Here is a 26,406-nt window from a genome sequence, read left to right as displayed (position 1 = left end):
AATTTAAATTTGTTTATTGTGAAATAACTCAAACTTATATAATATATAAAATATAATCCTCTGATAAGCATTATTCTGGGCTGCCGTTCCCAAAAGCATCAGTGCTTAATTATGACGCTTTTGGGAAACGCAGCTCTGTTTGAATGCACTGTCAGAAGTGAGTAAACGCTCTCTGTGATTGTTTGATTCTGCCTTGCAACCAACATTTGCGTGTGCTCAGATGAGCAGGAAAATAGTTCCAATACACAATTATTCACTAACATAGGTTATTCGTACAATTCAATGCATATTGTACGCATTAAATTTATTTGGTTAAACAAAATCACTGGTAAATAAAACACACCTTAGTATCGATATTTTTTATTTGAGTAACAAAACTTTCGATACTCACATCAGTATCAATATATCTCTAGCATGTATTGCTGTGTTTGTATTACATTACTTCAGGTACGTATTGCGATGATTCATATTTTAAATATCTGAGTGTCGCTAAAAGCTAAACCTAACCGATAGTGTTAACAAATACAAAAGTGATATAAAAACGCATTTGTTGATGCAGCCGTGCTCTTTTCACTTCCTTATGCAGATTTGAGCTGTTTTCTGACCACTTTTAAGTCTCTCCTAAAAACATACTGTATCTGTTTTCCCTGGCTTATAAATAATTTTCTGCTATGGTCTTTGCCTAGTATTTTGTCTTCTAAGTGTGTGTACTCTGTTTCCCTTGTTTTATTAAATTTTAGTCATTATATCATTGGGGCTAGACCCTGTTTTAATTGTGTTTAGTTGTGCTGAATTCTACATTTTATTTTATTCTTTTCTGAATCTCTGTACAACACTTTGGTCAGTCGTGTGGCTGTTTTTATATGTGCTACATAAATAAATTGAACTTGAACTTTGTTGAACCGTAGTTTCACAGGGTTAGAAATGCATATGAAGCTGTATATCGAGGACAACATTCAAAAGTATCAGTTTTCAAATCTCGCAGCATGTTAAAATTGTTTTGAATTCATAACATAATATTCCTCAAGTAATTATGCGAAAATTAGGCTTCATTAATCGAAACTGTGTACCTGCAAATCATATTTTGTGTGAAAGGAAATAAAAGTTTTAGTGTTCATTTCAACTGGAAACTGCAGCGATTCGTGTCTATAGGTACGATTTCTGACTTTCGCAGGAATGTAGGTAGAGGCACGAATTTCCAATGAGCCTATGTTGCACATAGAACATCAAATGCTTTTATTTCAGAGCTCTTTAATGCTACAGTAACATAGGTGTGTGTGTTGTGTGTTTCTCACCACACAGCCGTAGGATCTTGCGGTCGAGCTCTTTGTAGTCCTCCGCCTGGGCGATGGCTTTGGGCTCCGCTGGTGCATTGTGGGATTGAGCGTGTGGCTGTTTGGAGCATCTCTGAATGTCTCGGACTCGCTTACAGGCCACGGTGAGCTGACGACACACACACACACACACAAAATATAAACAGTGTTACTTTCATTCTGACATTCACAGGTGGTAATGTTTATCTAGAAAGTGTAAATCTATGTAAAATCACAGCCGTGCTGATATAGAGCGATATCACACGGCTATGAGTAAGATATTGCATTTATACAACAATTCAATGGCACAAGCGTGTACATAATGTGAAACAACCATTGAGTGTCTTATAAAACATTCTGTGTGCAGAACTACTTTCTTCTACCATGAATTTAAATCTCAAGCTGACAGTTTAATATGAATGTATTTAGTTCTCTCTAAATACATATGAAGAACTCAAACAACAGATTAATGAGTGACTCCAAATTTCACAAAAAGCTTATGGACGTAATTATAATATACTGCAAGTCAGTCATTGAAGTGAGTTGCTATTTTTGTCTCTTCTGAGGAAGATTCATTCACTTGTTTGTACACAGAGACATTTTGGTCAGATTAATTTAATGTTAAATCTCTTTAATCTAATCTCGTTTTGTAAGTGACTTTTCTTCGTTTTAAATATGTTTTTTTATTATTGTTTGATTACTTGAAAAATAAATAATAAAATACAATTAAATTACTTTTTGGTTCCTGCTAGCTAAATTTCACATACAGACTGAACTACATTTCGTTTTCATATCTCAGTCCTTTGATCTGTAAAGACAGGAATGGAATCTCAATCCCTTTTTCTGATCTTCACATCTACTTTCATAAAAAAACAAATAACTCTGGCCGCTTCTAAACGGCCTTCAGATTTAGATTTGTTTTATTTCTTAATTGCTTAATAAATAATTATATATATATATTTATATGCTTAATAAATACATTAATATATATATTATTAAGCAAATACATAATTAAATAAAATTTTGTGAATGTTATTCTTTGGAATGAAGGAATGAATCATTTCACTAGGAAGCAGATCTTATTTTAGTAAAATTTATAAAATAAAATAAAAAATAATACTGAAATATATTGTTTCTGTTTATAAATCTCTGAAGCTTCTTTCTCTTAGCTTTTATTTGCTATTTGTTTGTTCTCTTGATTTCGCTCTCATCATAAGATGCTTTTAAAGTGTCTGATATAAAATAAAATAATAAAAATTATGAAAATAATAATAATTAAATTTTAAAAAGAAAGTATTCTACAGTAGTAACAATAACTGTGATGTTATCTGATGTAAATTATGTAAATTTAAGTAAAGGAGAAAGTGAATCTTTCTTTTTTGGGGGGAGGGTCTTAAAAATAAATAAAAATAATAACAATAAATAAATAATTTACAGTAAGAACAATAGCTGGCACATCTGTAATGGAGAGAGAGCTAATTTTATTCTTTGGGAAAGAGTAAAATTATTTTTGTGGTATTATTGTAAAATTCTTCTGTAAGGTAGAGCGAGCTAATGTTATTTTAGGAAAAAAATAAAATAAAACATACATAAAATATTGAAATGTGCTGCTTCTGCTTATAAATCTCTGATGTTTCTTTGTCTTTGCTTTCATTGGTGATTTGTTTGCTCTCTTGTTTTTGCTCTCTCCGTGAGTTCCTTTTAAAGCCTCTGATGTTAAATTGCTTCTCTAATCAACATTATCAAAGATCTGTGGAGTGTGTGTGTGTGTGTCTCTGTGTGTGTGTGTGTTCTGATGATGATGATGATGATGGTGGTATGATGAAAGCTTTTGGACCCTTATCACCTCAAATAAAACCTGAGAGACAGAGGCGGTTTGGCTTTTGACTCACCGAGAGAAACATGAGGATGAAAGAGCTCTTACTGAGAAAAATACTACAGTACGAAGGCCTATTTAAGGCTTTGAATTTAAATAATATGTTCTTATGGATATGTTCATCCCAGAGATGAAGATCGGTTTGTGTTACATTTATTAATTTATTTACTTTATTCTTGGTTTCATCTCTGTTCTGCTTTGATTTTCTGGTTTGTTCTTCAGGTGAACAGGCCTTAAACTGGGATATTATGGTACAAAAATGGAAGAAATTTAAGAAAAGCTTCTGACAGTTTGAAGGAAATTGTCATATTAATTAATTATAGTACTGTAGTAACAATAACTATGGTACTATGGCAAATGTCTATAAGGTAGAGAGTAAATCTGATTCCTTGAAAAAAAAAAAAAAAAAAAAAAAAAAAATATATATATATATAGGAGGTTGCTGTCCAGTGCTGCTGCTTCATCTGAGCATGCTGCAGCTCTCATTCTGCGGTCGGGCTACGACCCCTCCTGGGCACTTCAACACATTTTACTTCTCTAATAGAGCAATATCTAAAAGAGCTCCACGAGCGATGGGCATCTTTTTAAAGATGGCTTCCCGCTCGTGTGTTTCTGGATGTGGTCGTTTCCTGGCTTCATCTGACGGTCACGAACGCTGTGTCTCATGCTTGGGCTATCAGCACGCTGAAGCAGCGCTCATGGATGAGTCATGTTCTCATTGCGGGAACACGACCATCGCGATGTTGCGGTCCAGATACCTACTCGTCAAATGAGGGGGTATCCCCCTCGCCATGCCCCGTTCTAGTTCCTCCGTCTCTCAGCAGCGGGGGACTACTTCAGTTCATGGTCAGGGTGATCTGCGGATCACGGTGAGAGCTTCCCCGTCGAGTGCGTCTCCGAGGGCCTCTCATTCCTCCAGCACATCGCACATCTGGTGTTTCCAGATGAGTTCGCTGGTTCCTCGGACAGGGCGGGGCTCAGCATCTCGTCCGAAGCACCAGCGGATGACAGGATGTCGATCGCTGCATCGGAGGATGAGCTAGGCTCTGGAGGTGACGATTCAGCTGCGCTGCCTCCGTCATGAAGAGTGGGGTTGCCCAAGTGAGATCCTGGTATGTGGAGATCCCCCCAGTTGAGTGCGCTATTGCGGTGCAGCTTTGCCCATGGGGCGCCGCCGCCTGGCAGGGTAATCCATGCCTCCAGTCCAGGGCTCGTGGGTTGTTGTCCGTTTCAACGGCCGAGGCTTACAAAGCTGCTGAGCAGGCCGCCTCTGCCCTGCACGCCATGGCCCTCCTGCAAACCTACCAGGCCAAGGCGTTGAAGCAGCTGTACGAGGGCAGTTCTGACCCAGGTTTGATGCAGGAACTGCGCACAGTGACGGACCTTGCCCTTCGGGCTACGAAAGTCACAGCGCGGTCCCTCAATCAGACAATGTCCACTCTGGTGGTCCAGGAACACCACCTATGGCTGGACCTGGCAGATATGAGCGAGTCCGACAAGCACCGCTTCCTGGACCCCCTGATCTCCCAGGCAGGCCTCTTCAGTGACGCGGTGGAGAGCTTTGCCCAGCAGTTCTCCGTCACACAGAAGCGGACGGAGGCCATCGGAACACATTCTGCCCCGGTGGGCCGTTTCTGTCATCACCCCGCTGTCGGTTGCAGCCCCTCCGCCCGCCAGTCCATATGTGTAATCTCCACATGGTACCTTCTTTACGCAGGATGTGGCTTCCATAGCGTTCCGTAGTACACTTTCCCAGTGTTATCCATACCCACTGTACGGAAAAGCAGTGGCTGTCATCTCTGCCTAAGCCCTGTCCTATCTTCCATCCCAACTGGTGTGGGGGGACTTGCCGGCTTCCGCAGAGCACTGGAGGGGGTCAGCAATAGTGGCATTTTCATAGGGATCCCATTATGTCAGTCACTCTGATGTTACGTTGAACGTGACTGACTGAAAGGGAACGTCTTGGTGACGTACATAACCCTCGTTTCCTGAAGGAGGGAACGGAGATGTAACGTCCCGTCGCCATAGTTGCTGTATCACCGCTGTACGGACGGGGCACACAGTCTCGGCTCCTCAGCGAAAAACTGATGTGCGTTTGCGAACTGTCATTAGCTTGTTTTGTTAACACTCGAAGGTGATTGGGCTCTCGGGCGAGATCCCATTTCGTCAGGGAACGAGGGTTACGTACGTAATCATATTCTTTGGGAAAAATAAATAAATAAAATAAAATATGCATAAAAAAATGACACAGTAGTAACACAGTTTTCACAGTAGTAATAATTACAGTGATACAACAGTTAAATTTAAAAAAATAATAATAAAAAGTGAATACAATAAAATAAAAAAATAAAAATAATTTACAGCACTAGCAATAACTGGTACTGTGGTAATTTTTGTATGACAAAGAAAGATAAACTTATTCTTGGGAAAAATAAACCAAAATATGATAACAAAAACTAAATAAATAAAAGAAATGGGGGGGAAACAACAACCAATAAATGTGGTACTGCAGTAAATTTATAAAAGCCAGTAAATATCTAAATCATATTTTATTTTACTTTATTGGAGAAAAATAAATGAATAAATATAAAATAATAAAACTAAACATTAAAAATAATAAATAAACAAAATAATGATTTTAAAGTAGTAAGAATAACTGGGGGACTATAGTACATTTCTGTAAGAAAGAGTGAGCTAATCTTATTCTTTGGGGAACAATAAATAAAAAATAAAAACAAAATAAATAATGATAATTTTACAGTAGAAACAATAACTGTGGTACTATGGTATATTTCTGTAAGAGAGCAAATCTTATTCTCTAAAAAAATAAAAAAAAACTATGGCCTTATGTTTTCTGCGTCTGTGTTTCTCTCTCTCTGTGTGTGTGTGTGTGTGTGTGTGTGTGTGTGTGTGTGTGTGTGTGTGAATGTGTGTGTGTGTGTGTGTGTGTGTGTGTGTGTGTGTGTTTTACATGTTTCTCCAGGATGTTGAGGTTTTGTTCATCTTGTTCTGTCAGTGGTTTACAGCAGAGCTGTTGAGAGAGAGACAGACACCACGAGTCAAAGAAATCACACAATTCATTACATCCTTCAGCAAATGGCCTGCTCTATTTCTGTCAGCACTCTCTCTCTCTCTGGGGAAACGCTCCATTTGCTTTAGGGGTCACACTGTAACCTTTGACCTCGCGTCCGTCTGCAAGAGTCCCAGAGAGACACTCGACACACACATTTCCCACGAGACACTACTGATCTAATAGAGCAGATACTAAAACACTGAAATGAAGTCTAACAGCATCTCTGATCCAAATACTAGAGAGCGTTTGCTGTCTTTAATGCAGGAAATTAATGCTTTCATTCATCAGTGATGCACTAAATTGATGAAATGTGATCATTTATAATGTTACAAAAGATTTCTATTTCAAATAAATGCTGTTCTTTTGAACTTTCTATTCATCTGCGAATCCTGAAAAATAAATGTATCACAGTTTCCACAAAAATATTGTGCAGCACAACATTGATAATAATCAGAAATGTTTATTGAGCAGCAGATCAGCATCTTAGAATGATTTCTGAAGGATCATGTGACACTGTTTTTACAGTATTTTTAATAAATGCAGCCTTTGTGAGCAGAAGAGACTTAAAAACATTTATAAAAAATAAAAAAATCTTTAAGGGAATTAAACCTTTTAAGTGACTGATTTTAAACTAGACGTGGAAAATTATGCATTTTATAAATGACTACGATATATACATTTTTCACAAAATAAATATTATATATTTTTTGTTAATTCAACATATATATATATTTGGAGTTTGACAAAAATTGTTTTAAAATTTACTAAAAACTAAAAACATTTTTGTTGCTTAAAATAAAAATTCTACTTATCCAGCTTGTTGGCAAGCAAACATTTCTTATTTTTGTTTAGTGTAAATTTAAGTACTAAAATAACTAAAAATAATAAATAATAAATTCTATATAGACAATTAAAATATATATAAAATGAAATTTAAAAAAAAAAATTAAAAATTAAAGTTAAAGTGAAAACAGAAACTCTAAATAAAAATATTATCTTGTAAAACTAAGACTGCTTGAAGATGTAGAATTCGATGCAAAAGCTCTTCTTTGATGTTAAAGCTGCTTTAAACATGATGCATGTAGAGATGTGATACAGAAACTGCGTCTCTAAATGAATCCTCTTGAAGAGCGCCCCAAATGAACCGTCCGCTCTGCAAACACTCATTCATCGGCCGCGACTCTTTACATGTGAAGCACAAGCACAGGTCGAGTGTGTAACACGACGCTCAGAGTTCAAACTACTTCACATTTGACCCCAATTTTTGCTGCTGCAATTTTGAAGCGCAGCCAATGATTGCAAGACAATTTGCATGACGTGTCATTATGGGCAAAACAACTAAATGTTTTGTTGCCTTTCACTATTTTCATGCTATCTTCTATTTTCCAACTTGCTAAAAGGCCATAACTAAAACCATTTTTGTTACTTCAAGTAAAATGAAAAAAAAAAAAAATACAAATTCAACTTATCCGGCTTGTTGGCAAGCCAACATTTCTTATTTTTGTTTAGTGTAAATTGAAGTACTAAAATAACAAGTCAAACTCATTTAAGAGCATACTAGATACCTGACATCTAGCAGTGATGGCTTACTCAGGTGCCACTTGTTAGATTTATTTATTTATTTATTTTCTCTTGAATTTGGGTCGGAGAGCAAGGAATGTGCACCTGTATTTACATGTTTATATTTATTTTCATATAATTGGTATTATATACAGTATAAATAAGAATCTCCAAACATGTCCTTGATGTGTTCTGCTCCGTCACAATCGTTTCTTTTATGACGTGTCACGGCCGCAGCAATAAAGCATCTCCCCTGCACTCAAAAATCTCATAAAATCATAAAGTTTTATTACTCAATTAGAAATAAACACTTTAATTGGACAAATGCCGCCTGTAAAACCGTTAGATTAGGCAGCTTGTTAAAAATAATGAGCTATAACGAATTTCGGATGATTCAAAGAGAGGAATCGCACGACATTCACTGACTCATTGGTTCAGAGGTGAGAGAGAGAGAAATCACAGGCATCATTACAGCACTATTGTGTGTGAAATTACAGCAGAACTCACCAGAATCAGAGAGATCACCTTTCCTTCATCAGCGTCCACCAGAGGAATGATGAGCGCTGAAAACAAAAAGAGATGAATCACTGCAACTTAAAGCACAATTCACACAAAAATGAAGATTTGCTGTAACTTTACTCATTCTCAGGCCGTCTAAGATGTAGGTGACTTTTGTTCTTCAGTAGAGCAGTAAAGAAGATCTTACAGTGTTTTCTGAAACACTTTCCTTGTCACACAGTTTCTGAAGCTGTCACTCAAACAGCAGAAACACTAATTCTCAGCCTTTGACTCATTTCATAAAACACTTTTTGTAAAACACAACACACAGTTGTCTATGTAACACACACATCTAACAGGAAGTAATATCATGGCAAAGGTGTTTGCAAATGTTTGCTTTTGAGATGTATTCATGATATTTTTAATGCAGTGCTTCATTTTGCAAGAGATGAGAGGCATTTTGCATTCTGTGTGCAATTCTTGGATTTGTGTGTAAAGTTAAAAAAAAAGAGAGGCAAAGTTTTGAAAATGTGTGAGCAGCTGAAAAAAACTAAGCTGAAACTGTGCTCATTGGTGATTCATATAATGCAAGTCAATGGCTACCGTCACTTTGAGAGTCAAAAAAGCACATACAGACAAAATGAGTCCCCATGGCTCCTGATGATATATATAGAGGTCTTATGAAGCGAAACGATCAGTCTGTGCAAGAAACTAAACATTATTTACAACATTATTACCTGTAATCCAGAGCCTCAGGCAAACGGGGAACTACGACTCTTTTCTGCGAACTGATTCTTTCAGACAGTTTGATTCAACGAACTGATTCAGTGATGCCATACGCAATTCTATTATTATAGCACCCAAAAATTGCAGATGATTTACATGTCTAAGGCATATAAAGTGACTGAACTGGTATTCATTAGCTCAGCTTTTTACATAAACCTTGAGAAACTATAAAAACGTTCATTTCTCGTCTTCATTCAAGTGTTGGGTTCACAGATGCTCATATCAGCGGCTCATCGGTCTTCGGTCCGAGTCGAACTGTTTCCTCAGTTGTGCTCGAGACACAAACTGATTCAGACGATTCAGTCCAATTTGATGAACTATTTCAACTGGTTCACTGAAAAGAACCGATTCAAAAGAATGATTCATTCAAGAACTGATCCATTTGCCTGAGGATCTGGATTACAGGTAATAATGTTGTAAATAATGTTCAGTTTCTTGCACAAACCAATCGTTTTGCTTCATAAGACATCAATATATCATGAGGAGCCATGTGGATTAAGGTTGTGTTGCCAGATATGCATTTTTAACTCTCAAAGTGCCGGTAGCCATTGACTTGCATTATATAAATCACCAAGGACCAGGGTGTCAGCTAAAAACCTTCTTTACTGTTCTACTTAAGAAAAAAAAGTCACCTACATCTTGGATGATCTGACGATGAGTAAATTAACAGCACACTGTCTTTTTTTGGGTGAACTGTCTCTTTAAAACAAACAAACAAATCTATATTGGATGTATATACTGATATACTATATACAAATATATATTTATTTATTTTTATATATGCAATGTGATGCGACCAAACAAATAATAAAAATGTATATGTTGAAAAAATAAAAGAATGAAATAAATTGTTTTGCAAGCACACACACACACACACACTCACTCACACACGCTGACACATACACACACACACACATTAATGAACTCTCTCTCTCTCACACACACACACCTCGTTTGTGGGCTGGTAGTGGTGTGCTCAGCGAGCTGCTCTGTTTCTGATGGAGTTCTGCTGAAGGCAGGCCGGAGCACTGCAGTCTTTTCTGCTGCTTCACCGTGTCTCTGAAACACAAACATGAACAAACTCTGAGAAATCACTTCACGCCGGTAAACAGAGCCGCGGAGCCGCCATGAAATCTGACTTTATTCATCTTAATGAATGAACACTTAATCACACAAGAACCCAGCATCAGCTACCATGTTAAATACACACAAAAATCACACAAGCAGCCGGTCCACACTCACTCCTGCTCTTCTGCAGAATCTACAGCATTTCTGTGTGATCTACATTCAAGTTCAAGTTCAAGTTCAAGTCAGCTTTATTGTCAATTCTTCCACATGTACAGTACATACATACAGAGAATTGAAATTGCATTACTCTCAGACCCTTGGTGCATACAGTTAACATTAAACACGTTCAGATACAGATAAATACAGTTTAAACATATGTACATACAACTAAACAATTATACAAATGAGGATATTGTAGAAAAAAATAATTAGATCGATAAAGTGGCATAAGGCGCATGGCAGATAGAGTGCAAAACCAGTTAAATAAACAACACTGTGTAGATATATTTGTAGTGCAAAAGAGCTTATCAGTCTGAGGACATTGTAGAAAATAAAAACAAGAGAGATAGATAAAGTGCATAAGGCACATGGCAGAATAGATGGAGTGCAAACCAGTTGAATGTACAAAAAACAAAAACAAAACTGTGCAGATGTTTTGTTTTGTTATGAGTGTAGTGCAAGAAGAGCTTATCAGTCTGTTAAAGTGACAAGTCGAAGTGACTGTTCGGATAGTTTTTGTCAGACTATCCGAAGAGGTAATTTGCAGTCAATGTTGGATGGGTAGTGATCAGCCAATGCTGCACAAGTGACAGGTGCCGGTCACAGTTTGTTGGTCGGTGGGGGGGTTGTCACAGAGTCAGAGTTCCTAGTGTGTTGCTGTGTTAAATGGGGGTGAAAGAGGGGAGGGGGGGCAAGGACGGGAGGGAGTTCAGCTTCCTGACAGCCTGATGTATGAAGCTGTCCTTCAGTCTGCTGGTCCTCGCCTGGAGACTCCGCAGTCTCCTCCCTGATGGCAGCAGACTGAAGAAGCTGTGTGTCGGGTGGGTGGGATCGCCTGCAATGCGGAGGGCTTTGCGGGTGAGACGGGTGCTGTAGATGTCCTGGAGGGAGGGGAGAGAGACACCAACGATCTTCTCAGCTGCTCTCACTATGCGCTGAAGCGACTTGCGGCAGGATGCGTTGCAAGCGCCATACCACACAGTGATGCAGCTAGTTAGGATGCTCTCGATGGTGCCTCTGTAGAAGGTGCACATGATGGGGGCCGGGGCTCTGGCTCTTCTGAGTTTGCGGAGGAAGTAGAGACGCTGCTGTGCTTTCTTGACCAGTGCTACAGTGTTGTTAGTCCAGGAGAGGTCCTCAGTGATGTGCACACCCAGGAACTTGGTGCTGCTCACTCTCTCCACAGTCGCACCGTTGATCGTCAGAGGGGCATGCTGAGTGTGTACTCTCCTGAAGTCAACAACAATCTCCTTCGTCTTCTTCACGTTCAGAGAGAGATTGTTGTCACTGCACCATCCGGCCAGGCGGCTCACCTCGCTCCTGTAGTTTGTCTCATCTCTGTTGCTGATGAGACCCACCACAGTCGTGTCATCCGCAAACTTAATGAAAAGGTTGGAGTTGTGTGATGGTGCGCAGTCGTGGGTCAGCAGAGTGAAGAGGAGGGGGCTCAGCACACATCCTTGGGGGGCCCCAGTGTTCAGTGTGATGGTGCTGGATGTGTTACTGCCGACCCGTACTGCTTGAGGTCTCCCGGTCAGGAAGTCCAACAGCCAGTTGCACAGAGAGGTGCTGAGCCCCAGCTGGACCAGTTTGTGAGTGAGCTGTTGAGGGATGATTGTGTTGAATGCTGAACTGAAGTCTATGAACAGCATCCTGACATATGAGTCTTTTTTCTCCAGATGTGTGAGGGCTGGGTGGAGGGCAGTGGTGATGGCATCATCGGTCGAGCGGTTGGACCTATATGCAAACTGGAAGGGGTCCAGGGAGGGGGGGAGGACAGACTTGATGTGGTGCAAGACTAGCCGTTCAAAGCACTTCATGAGGATGGGAGTGAGTGCTATTGGACGGTAGTCATTGAAGCAGGATGGAGATGACTTCTTAGGGACTGGAATGATGGTGGTAGCTTTGAAGCATGTGGGGACAACAGCCTGATTTAGTGAGATGTTGAAGATGTCTGTGAAGACCTCAGTGAGTTCCACTGCACAGTCTCTCAGTACACGCCCAGGAATGTTGTCAGGACCCGGAGCTTTGCGTGCATTGATCCTGCTGAGGGATCTCCTCACACTGTCCGGGGACAGCGTCATCACCTGGTCGCCGGGAGGAGGTGGAGTCTTACAAAACAGATCACACCCTACATACAAAACAGATCACACCCTATCCCACAATGCACCATTCTCAACTTGATCTTTCATTTCCAGTGCAACAAATGAGCCAGCCACAGTCTCTGTCTTGCATCGCTATTTAATCAAACATTAAGACATTTACACACAAAACTGGATTGAAATGCAATACAGCATTGCAACATACAGAATCGTAATGCACTGCACAATGCATTAGCGTCATATTTTAGCATATATTTTTATTACATTTTAATAAACAGACAGATATATTTATCCTTCGCAAAAACAATAAAAAAAAATAAAATACATTTTATAACTAACTATTTATTTATAATATATTTGAATATAAGGAAATAAAAATTATTATTATTATTGGTAACACTTTATAATAATTTACCATTAGTACATGCATTAACAAACATTTAATAACAATGATACATTTGTTACAGTATTTATTCAAATTTAAATGCTACAATTGTTAGTTCAGATTAATTAAATATTTTTCAGATACAACTTCAGATTTTAATAATGTATTAGAAAATGTTTTTAACAACTAGTAAAATGATCAACTAAAATGAATATGTTTCATTGTTAGTTCATGTTAACTACGCAACCTTATAGTAAAGTAGATAAAAAATTAAATGTATGTTTATTTATTTGGCATGCACTTTCACAACAACTTAAAAGTAACAATACAAGCAATATGTCATAAAAAACAAAATTAAAAATAACATAACATACATTTATTTATATTTAATCAGCTTTTTATTTTATTTTCATTTTATTTCAATTATTAATGTGCATTTGTATTGTCAAAGCAGTTAAGTACAATCAATGTAAAATAACTATAATGTAAATCGAGCAAATTAGTATAAACAATTAAAATAATACAAAAACGGTCAATAACAATGATACTTTTACATTTATTTATTTCACAGCCACATATTTTACAATAAAACTAATACAAAAACCTAGTAAAACTACTGAACTGAAAACATTTTTATTTAAAATTATTTTGCAACAAAAATGTAATTAAATGGCATGTAGAGACTTATATGAGCAATATAGTTTTATGAAGCATGTGAATCAGTGAATCTGTTTGAATCAGGTCACAGAAATAAACGAATGTGACCTGAAAATGTGTTTTTGTTGCTATTTTTATGTAGAAATGAGCTCATCGCTGTAAAAGCTGCTTTATTTCCCCTGCAGTTCACCAGTATTTGACTCTGCAGGGAATTAAAGAACATCAGTGAGAAAGAATCAGTAAAAGAGGCAAAGTTTGATCTGTTCCACTTTAAAAGGCTTTACAAAGAAACGCTGATGGTATCCCATCATGCACTGCTGCTTTACAGCCAGAGCCATTCAGCTGGAGAAAACCAATTTACACCCTGTCTGTGTGTATCGCTCTCTTTCTCTGGCCTCGACCTGAAGTTTGTTTGGAGAAGCTGAAGGTCCAGAAGTCAGATTACTGACCAGACGCTTCTGAAGAGAGGAGAGAGCGAGAGAGACGCTGCTGCTTTTGTTGGCTTTCCTCCATCCGTTTGAAGTCTCATAAAGGTGTATAACGTCTAATCTTACAATCAAAGCTCTCCGATTTCACATCAAACGAGACGGAGCCGCAGAAAATCCCTTAAACACAGAGACAAGACTGAACAAACACACACAAACACTGTGTTGCTTTGTGGAAAATACAGTTTACTTCTGTTATGAAGTATTACCTGGGTTATTGTTGTTAAAATTTTTTTAAATAAAATAAAAAATATATAAATATAAATTAAATATGAATACAAATGAAATTGAACTAATATTAATATTTTGCTAAATTACGTAGACATAAAATAAAATAATATATATATATTAGATGAAAAACTTAATAAATTAAACTTAACTATAAGTATTTAGAATAGTTGATTGAAATAATATTGTCAGGGATCTCCCCTGACTGTCTTGTCTTTGTTCCATGTTTCAATGTTTGTTTTGTGTTTGAGCACATGGCTTTAGGCTTGTTTGAGATGAGCAAAATCTGCGCAGAACCGATCACCGGTGATCAGCGCGAGATGCATGCCGGTTAGAAATGTGTCCGAGGGCGGTCCGCCTTGCTCTGATGTCATGCTGACGTATGTCAAAGATCTCTCGCGAGCGCAAGGCGCACGTGTCGGATTCTGCAGTCGAGCGCAGTTGCTCTCCACCAACTGCGCTGATCAAAAGCATCATGGGAAACGACTTGCTAACGACACAGCTTAATGCTCATTGGCTGCGAATGTCATCTGATATTTCTTCCCCTTAATCCTAAATCCATTAGCTATAGCCTAATACTATTTACTTTTTCTATAGTAATTTATTAGTAATTAGGACACGTGCTTTATTTATTTACCCTTTTATTTTTATTTTCTTGGTTTGAAGTCCTGTTTGTTGTAATTTTCTCTTTATGTATTGTATGCTGGTGTTAATTTTGTACATTTGCATTTTTGTACAACATTATTCCATTAAATAAATGCCTATGCATCAATACATGCATGCATAGGCTACATCTAATGTGACGGTTTTGCAATTACAACACATGTTTGTGTGTTTTATCTGAGATCTTTATCTGGCTATGTCTTATTTCAGGAGTGCAGTAAACAAAGCCCACACATGAATGATAATTTCTTAATTTAAAATGTGTTTTTGTTTCATATTAATTTTGAATAATAATTTGCTGTACACACTTTTCCTAATCATTGAACATGAAATTCAAATTTACATTAAGGTGACAAACAATTGTGTAATATATTTATATGGAATATGTTTCATGTAAAAAAGGGATAGTTCACCCAAAGATTTTTTTTTGGGGGGGTAAAAGGATACACATAATTAGGTTAATCAGCTGTGCCATATCCCACTCTGAAATGTTTAACCCATAATTAGGGATAACAGAGTAAATTTAGTGCAGCATCTGTGTGCTCCTCATTTCTCATTATGGCTTTGATTATAAAAGGCATCCACAAAGTGCGATAAAGAACGCGAACGCGATCTCTTCCATTGCTGACGTTTGCAGTCCAACAACACAACGAGATTCAGGAAGTGTCCGGCTTGCCTGCAGTTTTTTCACTCCTCCCCTCACTGCAGCCGCCTACTCTCGACTAAATTACAGGCGAGGCAAGGTGCATCTCAAACAAGCCTTTTGTCTTTGTTTGTGTCTGCCATGTGCTCCTCCTGTCCCGCCTCCTTGTTTCCCCGTTACCACGCCCCCTTGTTTAGTTCTCGTTGAGTTCTCGTTTGTGTTGAGAGTTGTCACCTGTCCCTCTCTTTCTCTCTTTGTTTGTCTGAGTGCTGTCACCTGCCACTCATGTCTCTGATCCTGTTTGTCTGAATGCTCTCACCTGTTCCTTGTGCTCTCCTCTCCTTCATATGGTTCTCCCTTTCCCTCTTGCTTTGTCAATTTGTTGTTCTAACCTCTCTGTGTTGCAAGTTCTTCTTTCTACCTTAAGCTACGAAGTGCTCCCCATCTATTTACTTATTGAGTTTTGTTCCAGTCACGTGTCTGTCTTCAGTCCTGTCCTGTCGGCTGAGTTACTGGGATGCACATTAATAACACAAACAATATGTAAAATGCACCAGATTTAGCCAACACTGGCTAATTTTCATCCATAGTCCCTTTTGCTAATGCCATCAAGGTCTGACTAACCTTCGTCAACAGGGCTGGGAGATGCATTTACCCAGTTTTTCTGAACCATGTCAAGGGGGCTTGATTATGATGACACCACTCTCAAGGACATCTTTAATGACTGCTTGGAAGATCCCCTGCCTAAGTGGGAGATGGATGGTCTCAAGATTTTAGATTTCTGGGACTTCTCCAGGTATCTTGGTCATCGCATCCAGTGGGGGATGTCTCCTCCACCGCCTGAGCCAGCATGCAGCAACCACTCTGCCCAACTTCCCTTGTCAAGTCAAGACCGAGATCCTCTTCTGACTCCTACTTAGAAGCGAAGCGCAAGAAGGAAGAGGGCTCTCCAGTCTGCTGCATCCATTTATGACTCAGTCAACTGATGTCATCTCCCAGACATATAAGTCAGTCCCTGTTATTTCAGAATCTGTTGAATCAACCTCAGCTTTCCCAGAGATGGTCAAGGACACTGTCGACCTTTCCATACCAGCCAAGCCAACTCCAGTCACTCCAGAGCCAGTCGTGCCCACTCCAGCCATCCTTGACCCAGTTAAGCCCACTCTGGTCACTCCGGAGCCTGTCAAACCCGTTCCAGTCACTCCAGAGCCAGTCAAGCCCGCTCCAGTCACTCCGGAGCATGTCAATCCCACTCCAGTCATTATTGACCCAGTTAAGCCCACTCCCATCACTCCTGAGTCAGTCAGACCCGTTCCAGTCATTTCAGAGCCAGTCAACCCTGCCTCAGTCATTTCCAAGATGGCCAGGTTGGCAGATATCCAGTCAGTTCCAGTCAATTCCAAACCAGAGTCAACTTCTGTCTTCCCTGAATCAGTCACCTTCACTACCATTATCCAGGAGCAGGTTGTCAACCACAGTCATCACTCAGTCAATGAAGTTCGCACCAGACACCTCTGAGTCTATCAAGTCAACCTCTGTCTTCCCAGAGTCAACTGAGTACACTCCTGTTATTCAAGAATCAGTCATGTGTCGTGTTGTCCCTCAGCCCCTAAGGTCTGTTCCCGACTTGTCACATTCTGCCGGGCCAATTACTGTCTCCACTGAGACTACCAAGATCACTACCTCTATGCCTGTGTTGGCTGAATTTGCTACAGATACTACTGTATGTGTGTTGTATATAGCAGTCCCTGAGCTCGCTATTGAGGAAGTTGTTCCCAAATCCACTCCAGAAGGAGCAGTCGCAGTGTTGGCTCCTGCCCCTGAGTTCAGCCCAGTGCAGGTTCCAGCCCCCAAGGGCACTTTACAGTCAAGTCCAGTGTCCGTCCTTGAAGCTGAGGAGGAGATCTCCGCTGTTCAAGAGAACGCTCCCAAGACTGCCCCTGACACTATGCCCAGCTGGAAGCCCAGATCAGTTAGGCCAGTCCCAGCACCTGGAGGCACCTCCAGTCAAGCTCCCATCCCTCCCATCCCTCCCTTCCCACCCTCTGTGTTTCCTAGTTATGGTTCCAAGACCAGCACCTCCCTGGCCAGCAATGAACTTTTTACCTGGTCCTGTTCCCACCTGCCCATTCCCTTCCTCTGTGCTTCCTGGCCATTTTGGGACTCCCATGCTCACACCCCACCGTGCTCTGTTGGCTGTGGAGTCGAGACATTTGCAAATATGATTAAAAGATGCATGAGACAAAACTACAGAATGTCACATTTTATTATTAGCCGTTTCAACACACATATGTTTTACCAAATAAAAAGAACAGCACATTTTTTTTAGAGTTTATCCCACTCATTGATGCGAGCATAAGTATTGGGACAGTTGAACATAAGGCAGATATAAAAGATTAAAAGCTATTATTTAGTTGCAGATCCCTTGCACACAATCACAGCAGTGAGTCTGTGACCCATAGACATCACCAGACTCTTGCTCTCATCCTTTGAAATGCTTTTCCCAGCCTTTAATGCAGCCAATTCCAATTGTTGCTTGTTTTGGGGAGTTTCTGCCTTTACTCTCCTCTTCAGCTGGTGAAATTCATGTTCAATCAGATTTAAATCTGGAGATTGGCTTGGGCAATCTAAGACTTTCCATTTCTTTGCTCTTATAAATTCCTTGACTGAACTGGCAGGGTGTTTTGGGTCATTGTTCTGATGCAATATGAAGCACTTCCCAATGAATCTGGTGGCATTTTCTTGAATATTGGTAGGCAAGATGGTTTTGTACCCTTCCAAATTCATTCTGCTCCTGTCATCATACATTAAGTCATCAGTAAAGTTGAGAGGGCCTGTTCCAGAGACAGCATGCATGCCCATGCCATGACACCACCTCCACCATGCTTTACAGATGAGGCTGTATGCTTGGGATCATTGCAGTTCCCTTTTTTCTCCACATTTTTGCTTTCGCATCACTTAGATAAAGGTTCATCTTTGTCTCATCGGTCCATAAACACAGTTCCAAAACTTTTCTCAGACGATCAGATCGTTGTTGATTGCTGGTGTCGCTGGTGGTTTCCAAACTCTTGATTTCTCCATGCCCTTTGTTTTTGCTAGAGCTCTAACTGACTTCCTCTTTTCTTTTAGCATCCAAATTGCTTGCTTTTCTCTCAAAGTCAGCTCTCTCGTCTTCATCCTGGTTTGTGTGTGTCATCATCGAATGCAAGTAATGGATATAACTGATACAACACATTCCCTGCTTGTAATATCTGAAGAATTAATGCAACAGGACACAGCTGATCACTTAGAAAGACCTGTGAGGCAACGGTTCCAATACTTATGCTCACATCAGATAGAGGGATGAAACTCTAAAAGTGAACTTCTCAGCTGGTAAAACATCTATCTGTTGAAAATACAAACACTTGGCCAAAGAATAAATCTTTCTCCTTCAGTATCGAATAGTTTTGTTCTGGACAGTGAACAGTGTTTGTGTGTGTAACAATCTGTCATCACAACTGTCCTCCTGGTCTACAGAAGGGTGGAAAGTTTTCCAGATTTCCGGAACATTCTCCAGGAGAAGAGAAAGAAACACAGAGAGAGAGAGGGATGACAGTTTTCTCACCCACACAGCAAACTAAAGTCCTGCGTCACGTCAGTTTCCATGACAACATGACTATGTAGTGTGATTAGAGACTGGACACACACACACACACACACACACACACACAATCTGAATATGGACACTGCGTAGCTTAAGAAAACTGCAGCAGAGATGAACTGGAAACTCACAAGCAATTCTGTGAACATGCGGCACACAGACAGATTACAGCATTACTTATACAGGGGTAGACAATAAGGGAAATTTGCCACTGGCCCTCCGGGCCAGTGTCTTTTGAAGTTCACTGGCCCAGGTCAACGCGTCGGGTATTGATCCCAATAATCACGAAAAAGAACAGTTTGCTTGAACAACATGAATAACATTTATTTTTTTTAAGGTAGGTTTAGTGCAAAGTGCAGCAAAACTGTGCAAAAACATGAAACAAGTGCAAATAAACCTATTGCATAGGATTCATTCTCCGTAGTCACACAGCAATTCATTATATTATGTTCATACCATAGGTTTCATACATGTTAACTTTTCTCTAACTTACTTGTCTGCATATGTGGGCATTGATCTGCAGAGCTCACAGTAAGCCTCTTTTTTTTTTTCTTGATCGTAGCCCAGCTATGGGTGGGCGATATGGGAAAAATATCATATCACGATTTTTTTTTTTTAATATCACGATTCACGATTTTATCACGATTCTTTGTCATGTTGGTTTTACAAGTTGTCTGAGCATTACAGCCAAACTAGAAAGACAAAACCTTTCAAGGTAACAAAAAAAATAAAAAAAATAAGACATGGCAGATATTTAGGCCAAAGTGGGCGAAGATAAAAATCTTTGTTCATTCTATCTTTCTTATTTTTTAATAAGAACAAAGATACAAATTACAAATACACATAATATACAAATAAAACAAACAGTGCTTTATTTCCAGGTACAATAGGTGTATTTAGCAGAGCATTCAATGAAATTGAATGAACAAATATAAAAATAAAACACTAGATAAACTGATTCCTAAAGCAACTGTTAAAGTTTTTCAGTCAAGAATAGTGAGTGATTTTTCTCTGTGTTTTGTTAACGTTAAATGAATAGTTCCCCCAAAAATAAATATTCTGTCATCTGTCTGTCAATTCTGTCATAATGTTTTATTTTTATACCATCATTTACTCAAGTTGTTTTACACCTGAATGAGTTTCTTTCTTCTGCTGAACATAAATGCTATTTTGAAGAAGGTGGAAAACCAAACACTTGCTGGTCGACTTCCATAGGATTTTTCTTTCCTATCAAAGTCAATGTAGACCAGCAACTGTTTGGTTACCCTCATTCTTCAACATATCTTCTTTTGGGTTCAGCACAAGAAATTAATAGAGGTTTGGGACAACATGTGAGTGAGTAAATAATGACAGAAATTACATTTTAGGGTGAACTATCCCTTTAATGACAGTCGACAGCACGTTTAGTGTCCCGTCTCTTTAAGAGCTGCACGCATCTAATATACAGGCGCGCATTCGTTTCTCTCTTAACTATTTACTTTCATTTTAGAGATAACCAACTGCGTCTGTATGTAAACCTTGTGTGTTTTGACAGTATTAGCGCAAAAAATAAGTTGCTTCAGGTGTATGTGCTCAGAACAAGCGCACGTCAGACCAGCGCGCGAATGAATCATTTAACCAGCAAGGCTTGTGTGCAAATAATGTACTTTTGCGATCGCGAATAAGTGCAGTGTCCTGTCAGAGTAACTCTACTGCTGTATGTCCTGTTGTACAGTATATAGAGACGGAGGCCAGAACTGTATTTGACATAATGTGCGCTGTAGCACGATACTACCATATTTCTTCAAAAGCAGATCGTGGAGACATTTTTATCGTCCACGATCAAAAATCGTCATATCGCACACCCCTAAGCCCAGCCAATTCCAGCGGTCTCGCCACTGGGGCTGAAACTTTCTCTGCCTTTTCTTTTCGTATTCCCTTTCGCTTTCCCTCAATTCCTCTGGTGATTTTCTCTTCCTTGCCTTCTCTTTTTTACCCGGCGTTTGGCCGGGTGATGGGGGTTTCAGAAACATGTAGCCTAGCTTAATAGTAGCTATAGGTAGGTGCTGAGCAGCAGTGTGCAGTTTGCGCGCGTAACCGCGGGATCGAGCAAGGCGGTGCAGGCTGTCGGGATCACGTAACGTGTTAGCGGTGGTTACTGAGACGATTAAACAGAAATTAAAACACAGAACCACAGGTAATTAATGTGAAATTAGACTTTTTTTAATTGAGGCATTATTTTTACTGGCCCCACCGGGCTAGTGGTTGGAGCGATCTGGTGGCCCTGACGGTTTTAAAAGTACGTCCGGGCCACCGGGCCAATTATATTGTCGACCCCAGTTATAGTTTTTGTTACCATTTATTTTTTTTGTCTATTTATTATTTTATTTTCCTTTAGTTTTTTTTAGCACTTTAAGTTAAACTAAACAAGTAAAAAATGCTGCCTTGGAAACGAGACAAATTTTTTTCCCATAAAGTTTATTATATTTTTTGTTTTATTTTAATAAATTTTTATGGTTTTAGTTTTAGTTAACTTTTATAACCCTGACGCGGTTAACGGTAAACAATAAATTTAGAGTGAATAAAACACAACAATGGCTCACATTAGTTTTTACATTATTATTGAACAAAAATATTAAGAAATTAATACTTTTATTCATCAAGGATGCATTAAATTGATCAAAAGTGACAGTAAAGTCATTTATAATGTTACAAAAGATTTATATTTCAAATAAATGCTGTTCTTTTGAACTTTCTATTCATCTGTGAATCTGAAAAATAAAATGTATCACGGTTTCCACAAAACATGAACTGTTTTCAACATTGATAATAATCAGAAATGTTTGTTGAGCAGTAAATCAGTATATTATTATGATTTCTGAAGATCATGTGACACTGAAGACTGCAGTAATGATGCTGAAAATACAGCTGCAGATCACAGAAATACATTACAGTTTAACAGATATTCACATAGAAAACAGCTGTTTTACATTTAAATATATCAGTATTTTTACTGTTTTTTTCTTTCAAATAAATGTAGTTTTAGTGACCCTAAACTCTTGAACGAGCATGTGAATGCATTTAAAAAGACAATCAACATGATGGTGAGTAAATAATGGTTAATGAATGGAGTATATCTCAGATGAACATCGATGAATGGGTGTGTGTGTGTGTGTGTCTTTCATGCTTTGTCAGTGCTCTGATGTAGATGTGTTTTTCTCATGCTAATGTGTGATGAAAGTGTTTCTGTGTTTCTGATAAATGGCTTTGCTCCGCACACCTGCACACGTCTAATGGCATTCAGGTGTTCACGTCTCTATTCTCCCACGCCGCTCTTTTGTTTCTGACCTGTAGCTCTGATCAATGAGGGTTAAACGTGTTTTTTCCTCTCTGAGTGTTACTGCGCCCAAAATAACCAAATTCAAATGTGTTGCCTCTTTCAGTCGCGTTATTATCACACGACAACAAAAGCATTTCAATGCACTTCCGGTGCCGTGTGTGTGTGTGCGTGTGTGTGTGTGCTGAATAATAAGCAGATATTGTGTGTGTGAATCAAATAATCCCTGAGATGACAGAATGAACGTAGAGTTTAAATTCTACACTCTTATCTGCTACTTTTGTAGGGAATTCACAAATACACAATTGTCCAGTCTTTTTTACATTCAAATATGCTGTTTAGTTCAGGCGTGACCGATTCTCTGCAGTAAAGCGTAAATATTCAAGCCGTTTTCACAGATCGTTACTAAAGAAAAACTGCATTGAATTAATGTGCATTTTAATAAGATGTAGAAAGACTGAAAAAGTGCCTCTAATAATCTTTAAAACGTAAAAAATCTGTTTTACACTTTAACTGAAATAAGTGTGAGTAATGAAATTGCTAAAAATAAAACTGAAATAACAAAATAATGAAAGCTAAATAGAAACATTAAAAAAAAAGTCAGGACTACATAAAATTACATTAAAATGTTTTCTAGGAAATGAAATAAAGCAGAACAATCTTCAAGCAGAAATTGCTTATAATTCTCCACAAATAATTACATTTTTTTATTTTTTTTATTAAACATGAAATGTTGAAGAAGAAAGACTGAAAATGTACTCCAATAGCTTTTGTTTTAAAAACTGTAAAAAATAATAATAATTTACAGTTTAATAAGTTTAAGTTAGTTTCTAAAATTGCTAAAACTAAAGATTAAATAAAATTAATGAAAGCTAAATAGAATTTATTTTAAATCTAACGTCAATAGTGCATCACAAATGACTAAAACTTAACATTTAAAAACAGTCAAATGTGTTGAATTAAACATGAAATTGTGAAGTAGAAAGACTGAAATAGTATTTTATTTTAGTGATATTTCTAACATACAACTTAGAAAAATCCTTGTCCAAACAGTGAACTCCAGAATAAAAGGAATCCAGAAAGTTCTGAGCTCATCATCTGGACTCTCAGCTGGGAAATTCTTTCCTAATATCTCTGTCTGCACATTGATTTGTTTCCCATCCAAATATTATTGGGTGATCATCAGGAATCAGTCATTAATGTGCCACATGTCCTTATGACATAATACTGATATAATTAACAGTCAACCAACTCACATTACTGAATTTACTCAGTTTAGTTTGTCACAAAAAAAAAATAATATATAATAATTAAATTCTATATTATACATTAGAAATTGTAATATTACACATAAATATATAATAAAAATTATTATAACATATAATTATATTTTATAAATTATATATTGAGTAAAAATATTGGCATTAATCTTACTAATTAAATAATATTTTTAATTTGAAATGTTTAATTGTTAAATTATCATAGGTTACCTATATCTATATTAAAAAGTATTAGTGTTAATAATAAAATACCATTTTAATTGTGAATGTTTGGTTAATTGGTAAAGTGCCTTAGGTTATTAATAAATGATAAATTATATTATGATCTTATCATTAAATTAAATAGTATACATAATAAAATATAATTTATCATATTACATACTATAAATATATAATTATATATTATAAATTACATATCAAATATGTAAATTTGTATTAATACTGTTATTTTAATCGAAAATGCTTCATTCTCAAAATGTCATTGGTTATTAATAAATGATAAATGTAACTATTATAATTAAATTAAACATTATTCATTATAAATTATAATATTACACATATATATATTTATGTGTAATATTATAATTTATAATGAATAATGTTTCATTTAATTATAATAGTTACATTTATCATGTATTAATAATTCGTGAATAATTAGTGAATCGTGAATTAAAAGTCAATCGCAATTAGGTGTAATTAGGTGTACGCAATACAACCGCACTGCTTTTATTTTCAAGGCAACAGCTTTGTTTCCTGATAATGAAGCAATTTAAAATCAGTTCCAAACTGATTTTATTTCTGTAAACTCATAAAAACAACAAAACTTTGCTTTTGTAAAATAATGAAAGCAGGACGTGCAGGAAGCATCAGAAAAAAGAACCGAAACTCAAACTCATTGGATTATTAGCTTTAATATAAACATGCGATTAGTTAATAATGACTTAAATGAACGACTAGTTAAGTTGTTGGGGGCTAGACGTCTCTGTTAAAGTTTTTAAAGCATTTTAGCTACGTGTTTCCATTGTTGGATAAATTCCACTTTCAGAACTGTCACGTCCGTAACGGAGAGATGTCCGTCCGTAACATTGATTTTTCCTCTGAAACACAAAAACATTAAAAAATAGCCTATGTATGCTATATTTTCTGTTGTGAATAGCCAACCCTTTCCATCCGGCAGATATTGTTGCTTCTGGGCTGTGCATTGTAAACCATAGAAAGTCTACAGGGGAGGGGAGTCTGCGTTTAGCTATTATGCTGGAAGCAGCTTCCAGAAGAGATCAGATGTGCTAAAACATTAGACACATTTAAATCCAGACTCAAAACTCATCTGTTTAACTGCATTTGTTGAATGAGCACTGTGCTACATCTGAACGGATTGCACTATATATAATCATTTTCTATTCTTAACTGTTTTAAATTCTTTTTCAATCAATTTTTATATCATTTTGTTTTTATTGTTGTGATTTCTTTTTTAATTCCTTGTTTTTATTGTTGCGATTATTATTATTTTTAATGACTATTTCACTTCCCTTTATGTAAAGCACTTTGAATTACCACTGGGTATGAAATGTGCTATATAAATAAACTTGCCTTACAAATAGGCCTGCGTTGTCTCCCAAAAATTTGGGTCTTTTTTTTGTCACGTCCGTAACACGTGTATCCTATTTTCCTAATCATTTATAGACTGATACTTTATTGATGTCTGGATATGAAGAGATGGTCCAATATACACTCTAAAAAAATGCTGGGTTAAATACAACCCAGTGCTGGGTAAATATTGGACAGAACACATGCTGGGTTGTTCTCAACCAACAGTTCTGGGCAGTAACCCAACCGCTGGGCCTAAACAACCAATCGCTGGGTTCGTCCATATTTTACCCAGCACTGGGTTGTATTTAACCTAGCATTTTTTAGAGTGTAGGTATTGGTAATGAATACATATGAGAATGTGTGTTTCAGGTTTTGACTGCGAATGTCATATCCATAATCTTTGAAATACTTGATTTTTTGTTCAAAATTGTGATGGTAGTTAACACTGCAAAACATGCATATATAAATTATATATTATGCACTATAAATTAGATGTAAATATATAAAGATTATATATTAAATCTTGAACATATAAATTTGTACTTAATATTACATTGTGGAAATGCCATGGGGTTTTAATAGAAGATACAAAATATACATTTTACAATGAAAATGTTTTTTTTTAAACTCCTTAAAATTTTCAGACACAAAGGCCAATACTTCCTGAAGCATCTGCTGATGTGAAACCCTTGTGCATGTATAAAAAACAAAAGTGAAGTGCAGATCTGGACCTTCGTCATGCATCATGCAGAAACACTCCTAACATCATGTGAGAGACACAAGAGAGAGAAGTCAGGTCAGGAACAGGCAAAGACAGGGTCGAAGCGAGCCATTTCTCCGAGATAGCGATTTACAGAAACACAGCTGCTTTAATGATAGGCCCTATTAAAGCTCCAGGGTGTCATTTCTGTGAGCAGCTCTGGCTAAAATAACCACATTTTTACATTTCCAATAGAAACCTGAGTGATGTTTGACAAATGCAAAACTTTCTGAGTCGAACCATCACGGAAATGTCATTGTGTGG

The 26,406-nt window shown here is 37.6% G+C and overlaps 2 protein-coding genes across 2 annotated transcripts in view; both read right to left on the bottom strand.

Moving 5' to 3' along the window:
• LOC306853751 (cGMP-dependent 3',5'-cyclic phosphodiesterase-like) overlaps window positions 1-15,903 on the bottom strand; it is a gene marked incomplete at both ends in the record, with an annotated part of 44,061 nt that extends 28,158 nt beyond the window's left edge. The window contains 5 exons of the mRNA XM_079391397.1: window positions 1,296-1,443; window positions 6,161-6,220; window positions 8,330-8,385; window positions 10,056-10,165; window positions 15,833-15,903. Of these exons, the coding sequence (XP_079247523.1) occupies window positions 1,296-1,443; window positions 6,161-6,220; window positions 8,330-8,385; window positions 10,056-10,165; window positions 15,833-15,903 (445 nt within the window). The remainder of the gene's footprint in view (window positions 1-1,295; window positions 1,444-6,160; window positions 6,221-8,329; window positions 8,386-10,055; window positions 10,166-15,832) is intronic.
• Window positions 1-26,406, bottom strand: part of LOC306854576 (transmembrane O-methyltransferase homolog) — a gene marked incomplete at its 5' end in the record, with an annotated part of 605,488 nt that overhangs the window by 176,399 nt on the left and 402,683 nt on the right. The window lies entirely within an intron of this gene.

This window comes from Barbus barbus (genome assembly GCF_936440315.1).
Source record: "Barbus barbus genome assembly, chromosome: 34".
In the NCBI taxonomy this organism is placed as follows: Eukaryota; Metazoa; Chordata; class Actinopteri; order Cypriniformes; family Cyprinidae; genus Barbus; species Barbus barbus.
The sequence above is the reverse complement of the archived record's forward strand: the minus strand, read 5'-3'. Positions and strand labels throughout refer to the sequence as shown.